Source organism: Trichomonas vaginalis, chromosome V, assembly GCF_026262505.1.
Source record: "Trichomonas vaginalis G3 chromosome V, whole genome shotgun sequence".
Lineage (NCBI taxonomy): Eukaryota > Parabasalia > Trichomonadida > Trichomonadidae > Trichomonas > Trichomonas vaginalis.
In genome coordinates, this window is record NC_067207.1 from 20,026,881 (window position 1) to 20,038,983 (window position 12,103).

The 12,103-nt window shown below is 30.5% G+C and overlaps 5 protein-coding genes across 5 annotated transcripts, besides 3 other annotated features; all 5 read left to right on the top strand.

Annotated features, from left to right (window-relative positions):
* Nucleotides 1-3,523: part of a mobile genetic element that runs on past the window's edge.
* On the top strand, nt 436-795 carry TVAGG3_0369170 (uncharacterized protein; the record flags this gene model as incomplete). The annotated part of the gene is made up of 1 exon (XM_051231717.1): nt 436-795. The coding sequence occupies one exon, from the start codon at nt 436-438 to the stop codon at nt 793-795; it is 360 nt and encodes a 119-aa protein (XP_051101447.1).
* TVAGG3_0369180 (repellent protein 1 family) lies at nt 826-1,482 on the top strand (the record flags this gene model as incomplete). The annotated part of the gene is made up of 1 exon (XM_001292969.1): nt 826-1,482. The coding sequence occupies one exon, from the start codon at nt 826-828 to the stop codon at nt 1,480-1,482; it is 657 nt and encodes a 218-aa protein (XP_001292970.1).
* Nucleotides 2,633-2,875, top strand: TVAGG3_0369190 (uncharacterized protein; the record flags this gene model as incomplete). Its single annotated transcript, XM_051231718.1, has 1 exon — nt 2,633-2,875. One exon carries the CDS (start codon nt 2,633-2,635, stop codon nt 2,873-2,875), a length of 243 nt encoding a protein of 80 aa, XP_051101448.1.
* A 1,590-nt stretch (nt 3,524-5,113) lies between the features above and the next one.
* Nucleotides 5,114-5,150: a mobile genetic element.
* Nucleotides 5,151-6,326: 1,176 nt separating this feature from the next.
* Nucleotides 6,327-6,364: a mobile genetic element.
* A 492-nt stretch (nt 6,365-6,856) lies between these two features.
* TVAGG3_0369220 (bifunctional inhibitor/lipid-transfer protein/seed storage 2s albumin superfamily protein family) lies at nt 6,857-9,335 on the top strand (the record flags this gene model as incomplete). The annotated part of the gene is made up of 1 exon (XM_001330113.1): nt 6,907-9,252. The coding sequence occupies one exon, from the start codon at nt 6,907-6,909 to the stop codon at nt 9,250-9,252; it is 2,346 nt and encodes a 781-aa protein (XP_001330148.1).
* Nucleotides 9,336-9,762: 427 nt separating this feature from the next.
* TVAGG3_0369230 (lipid binding) lies at nt 9,763-12,081 on the top strand (the record flags this gene model as incomplete). Its single annotated transcript, XM_001330112.1, has 1 exon — nt 9,821-11,998. The coding sequence occupies one exon, from the start codon at nt 9,821-9,823 to the stop codon at nt 11,996-11,998; it is 2,178 nt and encodes a 725-aa protein (XP_001330147.1).
* Between the last annotated feature and the right edge of the window lie 22 nt (nt 12,082-12,103).

Here is a 12,103-nt window from a genome sequence, read left to right on the forward strand (position 1 = left end):
CCATTCACTATGATAACGAAGGCAATAGAAGCTAGTGGAACAGTTACTATTACAACTGTAACCCAGCAACTATTTCGAACAAAGATGGATTTTAATGAATGTTTCATTCATCCAAAGTCATTCTCTTTAGACCCTAACATTTATACAGAACTTGTAGAACATTATACAAACGAGGCTTTATGTTTTCCTGTTAAAGTTATGGATTGGATTCCTATGGACGGTTCATTCTCAAAGAATACAGATAGTTCAAGTGCAACATTTACAGCAGCTTATACGCCTATTAATGTTAAAAGTATTTGGGCACTATTTAGAAAGAAAGACAACTATTATGTTAATTTTGAGAACCCTAAGTTTAAATATCTTCAGCTTTCCATGGGAGCTTATGGAAATATGCCTGCAGAACCTGAAAAATCATATGGACCTGTATTTTATGAAATGGTTGCGAACGCTTGCAATACAAACAATGATATGATAGGATTTAATGAAGATGTTATGAGGTCATTGGTGGATGATGGTAGTGTGGAACATAAATGGGATAGCTATGACAACACACATTTCTTATGTGGTTTTCCAACAGAAGTGGACTTTTGCTTCCAGCAAGGTCAAACATCTACTGCTCCAATAACATACAAATTGTCTGTTAAAGGACCTATTGAACTAGCAACTGAAAATGTACCAAAGCCACTTATTGGATTTATGAGGGATTGTTGCTTTGCCATTCAGGTGCGTGCTAATGGCATCCCCATAATAAGATTAGATGACTATAACTTAGCCGCGGACGACAGTGAGGAATAAAGGATGAACGTTTATTTTTAAAGCTTATAAATGAGTTCTTCATCAAGCTCTCGCGAACCTTCACCATCTATGAAACAAACTTTACCAAACGATTATGGAGCACCTATTGAATATTTCTTACGAGCTGCACAATGGCAAAGAGCAGTCTCACCAAGGTTAGGTGTTCCACCAGCTCCTGTCAAAAATAGCATTTGGTCAAGTCCTTATATAAAATATGGTCTCCCACTAGGTTTGCTAGCTACAGCAGGAGCAGTAATGATGTTGAAAAGAAATAAAGCAAATGTTGTAAATAATACTGAAGTAGCTGAAGTTAAACAAACTCCGACACCATCGCCAAAACCAACGCCTTCACAAACAACACCTTCAATGACTCCTGAACCTATGGAATTACAAACTCCTGTTCAAAAGTCAACTCCAAAACCGACTCCAACATTTAAACCAGAAAAAACCAGAATTTTCGAAAAAGTGACACCAACTATTAAAGTTATTTTATTACTAGATTTATTTACAAATTATAAGATAATATCATTAACCGAATATATTTTTAATATAAATAAAAAACTTTTTTTATACAAAAAATTACAATCAATCGATAAATATTATAAAACATTTATTCCAAAAAGATTAAGTAATAGGTGGGATCCTGCATATAATATAATTTTATGTCATAAAGTTTACAAATTTTAGATGGACCACAGTGAGAATGTGAGTGGTTAATTTAAAGGTGGTCTGATAAAGAAATCGAAGCTTACTCAACACAGCATGAAGCAGTTTCTAATACACAATCTTACTAGTGGTGTTTCGGTCGCCAGCGCTCTCATAGGGTGCTGATTTCAAAAACCACTACTTCAAATTATTCAACAATACTCAATGCAGCATGAAGCAGCTACTACTGCTGTATCTTACTGGTAGTGTTTTGGTCGTTGGCTCTTGCACAGTCTCTCAGATTTTCAAAATTTTTTTTTCAACACTATCTTGTTTCGCTCTCAGAAAGCTATCCTACAAAGACATCGAAGCTTACTCAACACAGCATGAAGCAGTTTCTAATACACAATCTTACTAGTGGTGTTTCGGTCGCCAGCGCTCTCATAGGGGTGCTGATTTCAAAAACCACTACTTCAAATTATTCAACAATACTCAATGCAGCATGAAGCAGCTACTACTGCTGTATCTTACTGGTACTGTTCTTCGCTTCTTACTATCAACTCTAAAACTAGTTTGATGTATTATTTATTCATATATAAATATATACATATATAAATATATACATATATAAATATATACATATATAAATATATACATATATAAATATATACATATATAAATATACATATATAAATATACATATATATAAATATACATATATATAAATATACATATATATAAATATACATATATATAAATATACATATATATAAATATACATATATATAAATATACATATATATAAATATACATATATATAAATATACATATATATAAATATACATATATATAAATATACATATATAAATATACATATATATAAATATACATATATATAAATATACATATATATAAATATACATATATATAAATATATAAATAACAAAATACAATCAAAAAATAGTGTTTGGAAATTTAAGGTTAAGTGTCACTTTTTCGTAAATTCTACCACACTCCTTCAATGACTCCTGAACCTATGGAATTACAAACTCCTGTTCAAAAGTCAACTCCAAAACCGACTCCAACATTTAAACCAGAACCTACACCACAAATAAATCGTAAAACTCCTGCGTTTCCTTACTGAAAAAATAACGTTATTTTTATTTAATATTAAAATTTTTATTTGATTGAAATGACGACTAAAGTCACTGAAGCAATGAAACAAAAGTTTTTGGTAGAATACATTAAATCAGGAATTATTCCAGAAGGTTTTTACATTCATACTATGAAGGATGGTAGAGTTCAGTTTAGAAAGATAAAGCAACCATTAGATAAAGAAGGAATTTTGAGAAAGATTAAACTTCATGAGGACAACATTGCTGAACTTAAGAAGAAGTTAGAAGAGTTGGAGAAAGCAGACGACAGTGAGGAATAAAGCAATGAATCAACAGGGTAGAAAGAGGTTAGAAATCGGGTTAGAAATCGGGTTAGATCTCACCACTTCACCTAAATTTATTTTTGTGCTATGTTTTCATACGTGTGAGGGTGGTGATATCATTTATTTTTTTATTTTATTTTAAAATTATTTTTATTTTATTTGGATGTAATGACAGAACAAAAGTAACTCATACAAATCAAAACATATAACAAACATACATTTAAACATTTATTCTTCCTTCCTGAGCATAACATGTTCTTTCAAATACATCCGAGACCAGTTGACTTTTCATTGACTGTTTATAAAGATAGAAATAGTATATCATTAAACCATACGATGACGAAGGTAAGTTATGTAAATTGTACGTTAAGAAGTTAGAGAAAGTTTATGGCTTCAAGTATGACTACAATAGGGTTAACACTGATGATGAAGATATTGAGGAAAATTTATGAGAACATTAGTGAAGTTGTTAGTGAGAACGATAGTGAGGTGAAATTGTTGGCGGCTTTGTAAATATTTAAGGTTAAGTTAGTTTTTGCGTTCATGTTGTAAAATATACGTTAACGGTTTTGTAAAGTGTCAAATTCACAAGTATTGGGTAAGGTGGAACGCAGTGCCACCATACCCAAGACTTGTATACTAACTATAATGAACATCTGCGTGCCAGATAAGATTGGGTGAAAGCGCCCAATATCTTACTGCGGCGATGGGAACATGGGTGCAAGCTTCTTCCCATGTCATTTTACCTTCTTCAATCTGATTGGAAATACCAATTAGGTAAATTCGATCGACATACCCTTTGTAAGGATTCATTCTAATGAAGTACGTTAACAATCAAAATATTCTATAAGTGTCTAGTATGGAATTCAAAAGAATAAAGAAAATGGTAACGTAAATAAACGTATTATGAAATAATTTATAATTAAAATGAAAAAAAAAAAAATAATAAGTAAAGTGACTGGAAATGAAAATTAAAATCAGTGTACAGTTTTATTTTTTTCTCGCTGTGAAACGTATTCGGTCTTTTTTTTAAAAATTAATTTTTTGTTAGAGATAAGAGCTAAAACTCGGTAAACAACTTCTTTATGTCTAGAAAATTCTATCTTGCCTTTTATTTTTTTCTCGCTGTGAAACGTATTCGGTCTTTTTTTAAAAATTAATTTTTTGTTAGAGATAAGAGCTAAAACTCGTAAACAACTTCTTTATGTCTAAAATTCTATCTTGCCTTTTATTTTTTTCTCGCTGTGAAACGTATTCGTCTTTTTTTTAAAAATTAATTTTTTGTTAGAGATAAGAGCTAAAACTCGGTAAACAACTTCTTTATGTCTAGAAAATTCTATCTTCCTTTTATTTTTTCTCGCTGTGTGAAACGTATTCGGTCTTTTTTTTAAAAATTAATTTTTTGTTAGAGATAAGAGCTAAAACTCGGTAAACAACTTCTTTATGTCTAGAAAATTCTATCTTGCCTTTTATTTTTTTCTCGCTGTGAAACGTATTCGGTCTTTTTTTTAAAAATTAATTTTTTGTTAGAGATAAGAGCTAAAACTCGGTAAACAACTTCTTTATGTCTAGAAAATTCTATCTTGCCTTTTATTTTTTTCTCGCTGTGAAACGTATTCGGTCTTTTTTTTTAAAAATTAATTTTTTGTTAGAGATAAGAGCTAAAACTCGGTAAACAACTTCTTTATGTCTAGAAAATTCTATCTTGCCTTTTATTTTTTTTCTCGCTGTGAAACGTATTCGGTCTTTTTTTTAAAAATTAATTTTTTGTTAGAGATAAGAGCTAAAACTCGGTAAACAACTTCTTTATGTCTAGAAAATTCTATCTTGCCTTTTATTTTTTTCTCGCTGTGAAACGTATTCGGTCTTTTTTTTAAAAATTAATTTTTTGTTAGAGATAAGAGCTAAAACTCGGTAAACAACTTCTTTATGTCTAGAAAATTCTATCTTGCCTTTTATTTTTTTCTCGCTGTGAAACGTATTCGGTCTTTTTTTTAAAAATTAATTTTTTGTTAGAGATAAGAGCTAAAACTCGGTAAACAACTCCCCCATGTCTAGCAAATTTAACATTCGTCTCCCATTTTTATATATTTGGTTTAGAATGTTCGAAAATGCGTAATATGGTCATTAATATTAATTGAAAAGAACCTTGAATTAATTCAATCTGATCTCACAAAATATTTTAAATTACAAACTTTGTAGTTTGAATAGATAATTAGTATTAAACTCAAATTGTAATAAACAGAAATTCATCAAAAGTGACAGCTCTCAATTTTTGACATTTGTAAATTCTAAATTGAATGAGAAAAATGAAATAATACTAAGCATAATACAATATTCTAGATTTAATTATAATTAGGAAAAGTTAGTTTTGAGAGTACTTTTCATAGGCATATAGAATGAAATCTTCTGAAAAATAATATCACATAAACTCATATTATTTTCTAATATATAACTATTTTATATAAAAATCAAATTCAATGATCTTAAAAGCGAAGGATAAACCTCAAAATTTACGAATATAATGAGTGGGAATATAATGCTTATCTATCATAAAACCATATGAAATATCAATTTTTGCTTTACGCCTAATTTTTGACGACAATTAGCAAAAAATGTTAAATGTTAACACTCAGTCCATTTGAATATGAAAAATAAAATTGACTTTGATTAAATGTTTTTATTTATCATGCAATTCTTCTTGCGACCAAAGATTTGAATAAAAGTTCAAAAAATAAGATAGCTTAAAAAATAATATACGGTAGTGTTTACTAATAGATGAATAGTATATAAATTCTATTAAAATGGATTTGATCCAAAAAAATATATAAAACTTGATCATAAATAAAATCGTTTTAAATTACTTCTTCATTTAAATTATAACAATTATTTTTGGTTTTATATTTTTTTGGATCAAATCCATTTTAATAGAATTTATATACTATTCATCTATTAGTAAACACTACCGTATATTATTTTTTAAGCTATCTTATTTTTTGAACTTTTATTCAAATCTTTGGTCGCAAGAAGAATTGCATGATAAATAAAAACATTTAATCAAAGTCAATTTTATTTTTCATATTCAAATGGACTGAGTGTTAACATTTAACATTTTTTGCTAATTGTCGTCAAAAATTAGGCGTAAAGCAAAAATTGATATTTCATATGGTTTTATGATAGATAAGCATTATATTCCCACTCATTATATTCGTAAATTTTGAGGTTTATCCTTCGCTTTTAAGATCATTGAATTTGATTTTTATATAAAATAGTTATATATTAGAAAATAATATGAGTTTATGTGATATTATTTTTCAGAAGATTTTGTGTTCTTCTTCAAAATTTTACTTTTTTATTAAAAAGAATCTTTACAAAATATACATTTACTTTAATTAATATTTAAAAACGTGCTCTATCAAAAGTTCCAAAAATTCAATATTTTAGCTTTTCTGAGGTGTCACTTTTGATGAATTTCTGTTTACAACAAAATAACTAGTTTATTTTTGAATAAAAATTATTTGAATTCATTCAATTTTGTTAATTTTCCTTCAAAAATCAAGTTTAAATATCTAATTTGCCATATAATTATAAATACAATGAAACATATTCGAAATTGAAAAGAATGACTTTTTCTGTTCTTTCAATCATTCAATTTGAATTTTGCAATATTGGATTTCTCATTAAATAACTATTAAAAACAACAAGCAATTTAACTTACATTCAAATTTATTTGTGTTATATTCAATCTTCTCAAAACTTATAATTTTCGGCTATAGCATGATTATATGCTATATAATATAATAAACATATAATAGTATCATTCTTTCAATTATTTGAAGAGAAAACCGAAAAAATCTATTTTCTGTCTATAACAAAACTTTTGAATAATATGTAATTGATTCAAGTTTTACAATTCTTTTGATTGAATAATAACATATGATCAGTATACAGCATATTTTTCAAAAACAAATTTTAGGCATAATTTGTCACCCAATCTGGAAAAAAAAGTTCTTCAATTTTACAATTCAATGCTCTTACTTTTCCTTCCTCAATTTATTAATAGCCTTTTTGACCTTTCAAATATATTGGAAGGAGTTGGTGTCCCGAGTTTCCTGGACAATAATAATAGCAGCCAAAACCTAACTGATATAGAATCAAGAATCAATGCTGGATTTACAATTGATTCAAAAAATGAAACCGTTAACACGCTCAGAATTAATAGAGAGTTTTATTTGTGCTCGGTTGAAATCAAAAACTCTACTTTTAAAAATAATTACGCTTTTGGAGCAGTTACAGGCGGTCCATGTGGTGGAGCAGTATACGGATATCGCTCTAGTTTTCACATAATAGGCTCCAATTTCAGCAATAATCAAGCAATTGATGGAGGTGCTATATCGTTTACCGAATGCAACGCCCTATTACAATTACTACAAGAAAATAACAATCAAGCTAGGAACAAATTTTCCTCAAATATAGCATTTTGCTCTGGAGGGGCAATCTTTTTTGAAGGTCAGGCAAAAAACCATTTTGATAACAATTTACAAATTTGGGATTCAAATTTTTCAAATAACACAGCTTACCAAACTGGAGGAGCCATTCACGCTACTATCGAATCTCAAGTTTCAATCATTAATTCCAAATTTGACCAAAACAGAGCTGGTGATAACGGTGGAGCTATTTATACCATCAATAGCGATTTATACTTATTCGATAGTTGCATTGTTGCAAACCGAGCAGGAAAAAACGAATATAACTCAACAGATCAGTATTCAAGCCATAGTGGGGAACAAAATAAAACAGACAAATTATATCATATGGAAGAGCAACTGACTCGTAAGTTCTTGTGCCGAGGATGCGGAGGAGTTGCTTTTATTGTCATAGATCTCCACTACAATTTACTGCAATTAAGTCAAGATAAAAACTACTCAAAATCATTTTATTCCCAACAATGCACTTATTATCAAAATCATATGTATAGAGGCATACTTCAGCAATCTTATAATTATAATTTGAGTAAATTAACTAATATTACCGGATATGACATAATGGTGCAAAATGAATATAACAAGACAATCAAGTTTCAAACCTATAGCGATTATTTTAAAGGTAATTTTCAATCATCAACCATTCGAATAGGCGATGTTGAGTTATATTATTATTCACATCAGCATTCACCGATTGCAAATTGTTCAACTAATGAAGCACTCTCCACACAAACAACCAATATCTCTCAAGCTAATTCAACAAATAAATCAAGAGATGTCACAGGTAAAGTTGCAACACCAACAGAGTATACATATGTTGCAACACCAACAGAGTATACATATGTTGCAACGCCAATTACTCGTCTTCCAAAAGCCACTACACAAAGTCCCAAAACATATCCAACGACTACACATTATACAACAATATCCCGTCCACCATCAGCTTTTCCGCGAACACCAGTATCAACACCATTTTCTACAATGTTTACTACCCCTCATTCTACACGGCATTCAACACCTTTTTCAACAGCTCACAAAACTCCATTCATAACAGTATTCTCAACTCCGCATTCAACTCCTCATTCAACAGCTCATTCAACAGCTTCATTCACACCTCTTTCTACACCTTACATTCCACCAATTGACATATCAAAGCCAACAGATGTGACAGGAGAATCCAGTGGTTACACAAAATCATTAACTGAAGTTCAATATCAATACCATACAGATTATCTTACAAACATTTCTACTGATGTAGGTAACAAAATTAACAATACAGAAACAAATATTACAACAATAGCATATGCTAATACAAGTGTACTAACATGGGTTATTACATCAGGTGTAGAAACAACAAGTACAGTAACTTGGACCTATATTGAATCTAATACCACTACACTTACTGTTTCAACTACTTTAGTTGAGAAAAACACTTCAATAAAGGCAAGTGAAGGCAATGAAGAAGATAACACATCAACGCTTTCTTTAGTTGAAACAAAGACAATAGTTACTACATACACAATGACACTTGTTATGACTGAAACAAACATCATCATTCCTTTGGATGACTCAACTGTCGGAAGTAACGTTAAATCCGGCACAATCATTCTGATCGCTGTACTTTGTTTGGTTGCGGTGTTCTGCTTAGCTATAATCGGTCTCTTCTTGTACAGAAAGTCCCACAACAAGTCATCGGAATCAGAATCTTCGATCAATGACGACAGTGATTTATTCAACGATGAAACAAGACAGCAACAGACGATCGTCACGTTTAATGCAGATGATGATAACACAATGTTGTCAACCTTCAATATGGGTACTGATAACATCGAAGATAATGAAGAATCTCTCAATGACGATGATGAAATGTTTCTTAACGCTGAATTTTAATTTTATTTTTGTTTATTATTTTTCTAAAGTGGATATTTATTTTAATAATATTAATATTTTTCAACTTGATTTTTTTTTGTTGGTCATAACCGTTTTTTAACCGTAAAAAAGCGGCATTTTTTGCTATTTCGGAAATAAATATATTATTTGTCAAAAACATATAACTTCATTACACATTAGATATGAATTTCATTGCAATCCAATGAAATTTTGATAAATTGTGATGTGGTAAATTAAAAATGATCAATTGGTGTCTTTTAGATATAAAACTCGAAATAACATGCTGCATATTATATGTTTTAGTTAAAAAGATTTAATATATTTCTTTTGGTCAAAATATGTCACCTTTGTAAATTGAATTTTTTTTATTAAAAATAATATTTTTAATATATAAAAGCTCTAATTATGATCGTAGTAAATCTCGATTTCATTCAAATTTGAAGCAAAATGAGATTTTTGATTTTTAGCGGACAGCATCTCTAGCTGAGTTGGTAATTTGAAGTGATTGATAGTGACTTTATATGACACAGAAATTTTTCCCCTTACAAAATCTCATTTCAAAAACTCGATGAAACTACTACTATTCTTATCATTTATCCAGCAAATAAAATCGCACGGGACTCCTTCATTTTTTGATAGCTCACAGCAATCATATAAACTTTCGCAAATTGACCCTAGAATTAACGCCGATACAACTATAGAAAGCCATAATAATAATTCGACCTATAGAGGTGATTACGATTTCTTCTACTGCACAGCAACTGTTAAGAATTCTAACTTTACCCAATGTTTTGCATTTGGGTCAAACATCGCTGGGCCAAACGGAGGCGCCATGTACTTCTTTGGCTCTGCTGTCAATATACAGTCATCGCGTTTTGAACAAAATGAAGCCGCTGATGGTGGCGCACTTTGTTTTATTCAATCTAACGTTTACCTAGGTGGAAATACTGCCAATAAATTCGATTCCAATAAGGCGTATTCTGCAGGGGGAGCCATTCTCTTTGAAGGTAACTATTCCAAAACTAACCCTGAAAATTATATTAATAAGCTTTATATTTTTAATTACAACTTTACTAACAATCAAGCTTATCAAACTGGTGGCGCATTACAGATTGAACTCCAATCAAATGCTTATCTGGAAGGAGTTACAATGGAATCCAATAAGGCAGCAGATAATGGTGGTGCTATATACGCAAAAGATACAGATCTATCAATTTTTCAATCTTACATTCTAAAAAACCAAGCAGGAGATAAATTAACAGTAGGAGCTGCAAGTGAAAATAACAGTGTCAGCAGTAGTTGTAAAATCCGAAATTGTTCTGAGAAACAAGTGACTAAATTTAATACATCAAGCCTTAATTTTAATGAAACATATTCCCTCCATTTTGCTGGTCGTGGATGCGCAGGAATTGCATTCCTCTCATCGTTTGACAGAACAGAATCCAAACCATTTCAACTTATTACACAAAATACTTGCTTCTTAAAAAATCATATGATTAGTGGAATTATAAACACTCTTAATTCCACTAATCATATGAATGAATCGCGTGGATATGATATTATGCTTGAAAATAGCGTTAAGTGGGATTCACTTGAAGATTACTTTTCGGATTCCTCCAAAGCATGGGTTTATATTGGTAAAACTCCTAAAGAATTTCATCCATATAACAGTAAAAAGCCAAATTCGGATGGAGAATGCCATACTGAAGGTTCTGATGGAGATGGAGAAACTCCTAACTTATTTGACATAACACCAGTAAATCCTGCCACAAGAAATACTGGTGGTGATAAAAAAGTAAGTGATCTTCCAACGCCGACAAAGTATACTTATCAAGCCACTCCAATTACACGTCTTCCCAAGGCCACAACAAAGAGTCATACACGAACAATAACTCCATCTGACCCAAGTATGTGGTCAAGCTTGGTCTTAACAATACATCCCATACGAACTAGAAGTATTCCAAGACGAACAGTTCCACCAAAATTAACTGTGCAGACATTACGTCCGCCTGTAAATATATCACTTAATAAAGATGATCCGCGATACACTGTTACAAAGACTATAACAAAGACTGATTCATATTCAGAAATTTATACACTTGTATATAACTTAACTGATTTTGAATACCCAAACTATACAACAAAGTATAGTTCTATTGTTCAGGTTGATACAGAAATAGAAGTAAATTCTCTAGCTCCTAATGTTGAAGGAACCCAATCCAAAGTAGTAACTACGTCATATGTTAATGTTTCCACTACCTTAATTGTACCTTCACTATCAGAAACAGATACAATGACAAATACAACCACGACAGAGAAAGAATCTACAACTCACACAATGAAATCAACTAAGACATTAACAGAAACATTGGTTAAAATTAATACATTTACTTTGTCATCTACTTTGGTTGAAACATTAATCATCGTTCCAGTTGAAGACCAAACTCGCAAAGATAACAAGAGTCCAACAACGATCATCATTTGGTCAGTTATTGGTTGCATTGCAGTTTTCTGTTTGGCTGTTATTGCTCTGTTTTTGTACCGAAAGACTCACTCAGAGTCATCAACATCAGGATCAGAGTCACTTGATGATGACGATGTTTTCGGAGATGAAACAAAGTTTTCCAGCCAAATCATTGAATTCACGCAGGAAGACGATTCAAATATGCTTTCAACATTCAACGGCGAACCAGAAATCCAAGAAGCTCCAGATGAAGATGAAGTCTTCCTTAACGGCGAATTCTAACTTTTTTTCATTATTTTTTTCATTATTTTTGTTTATTTCCATCATTTATATCTTAAAAAATTATTATATTCGATTATCTATTTTAATCCATATATGATGGAATTT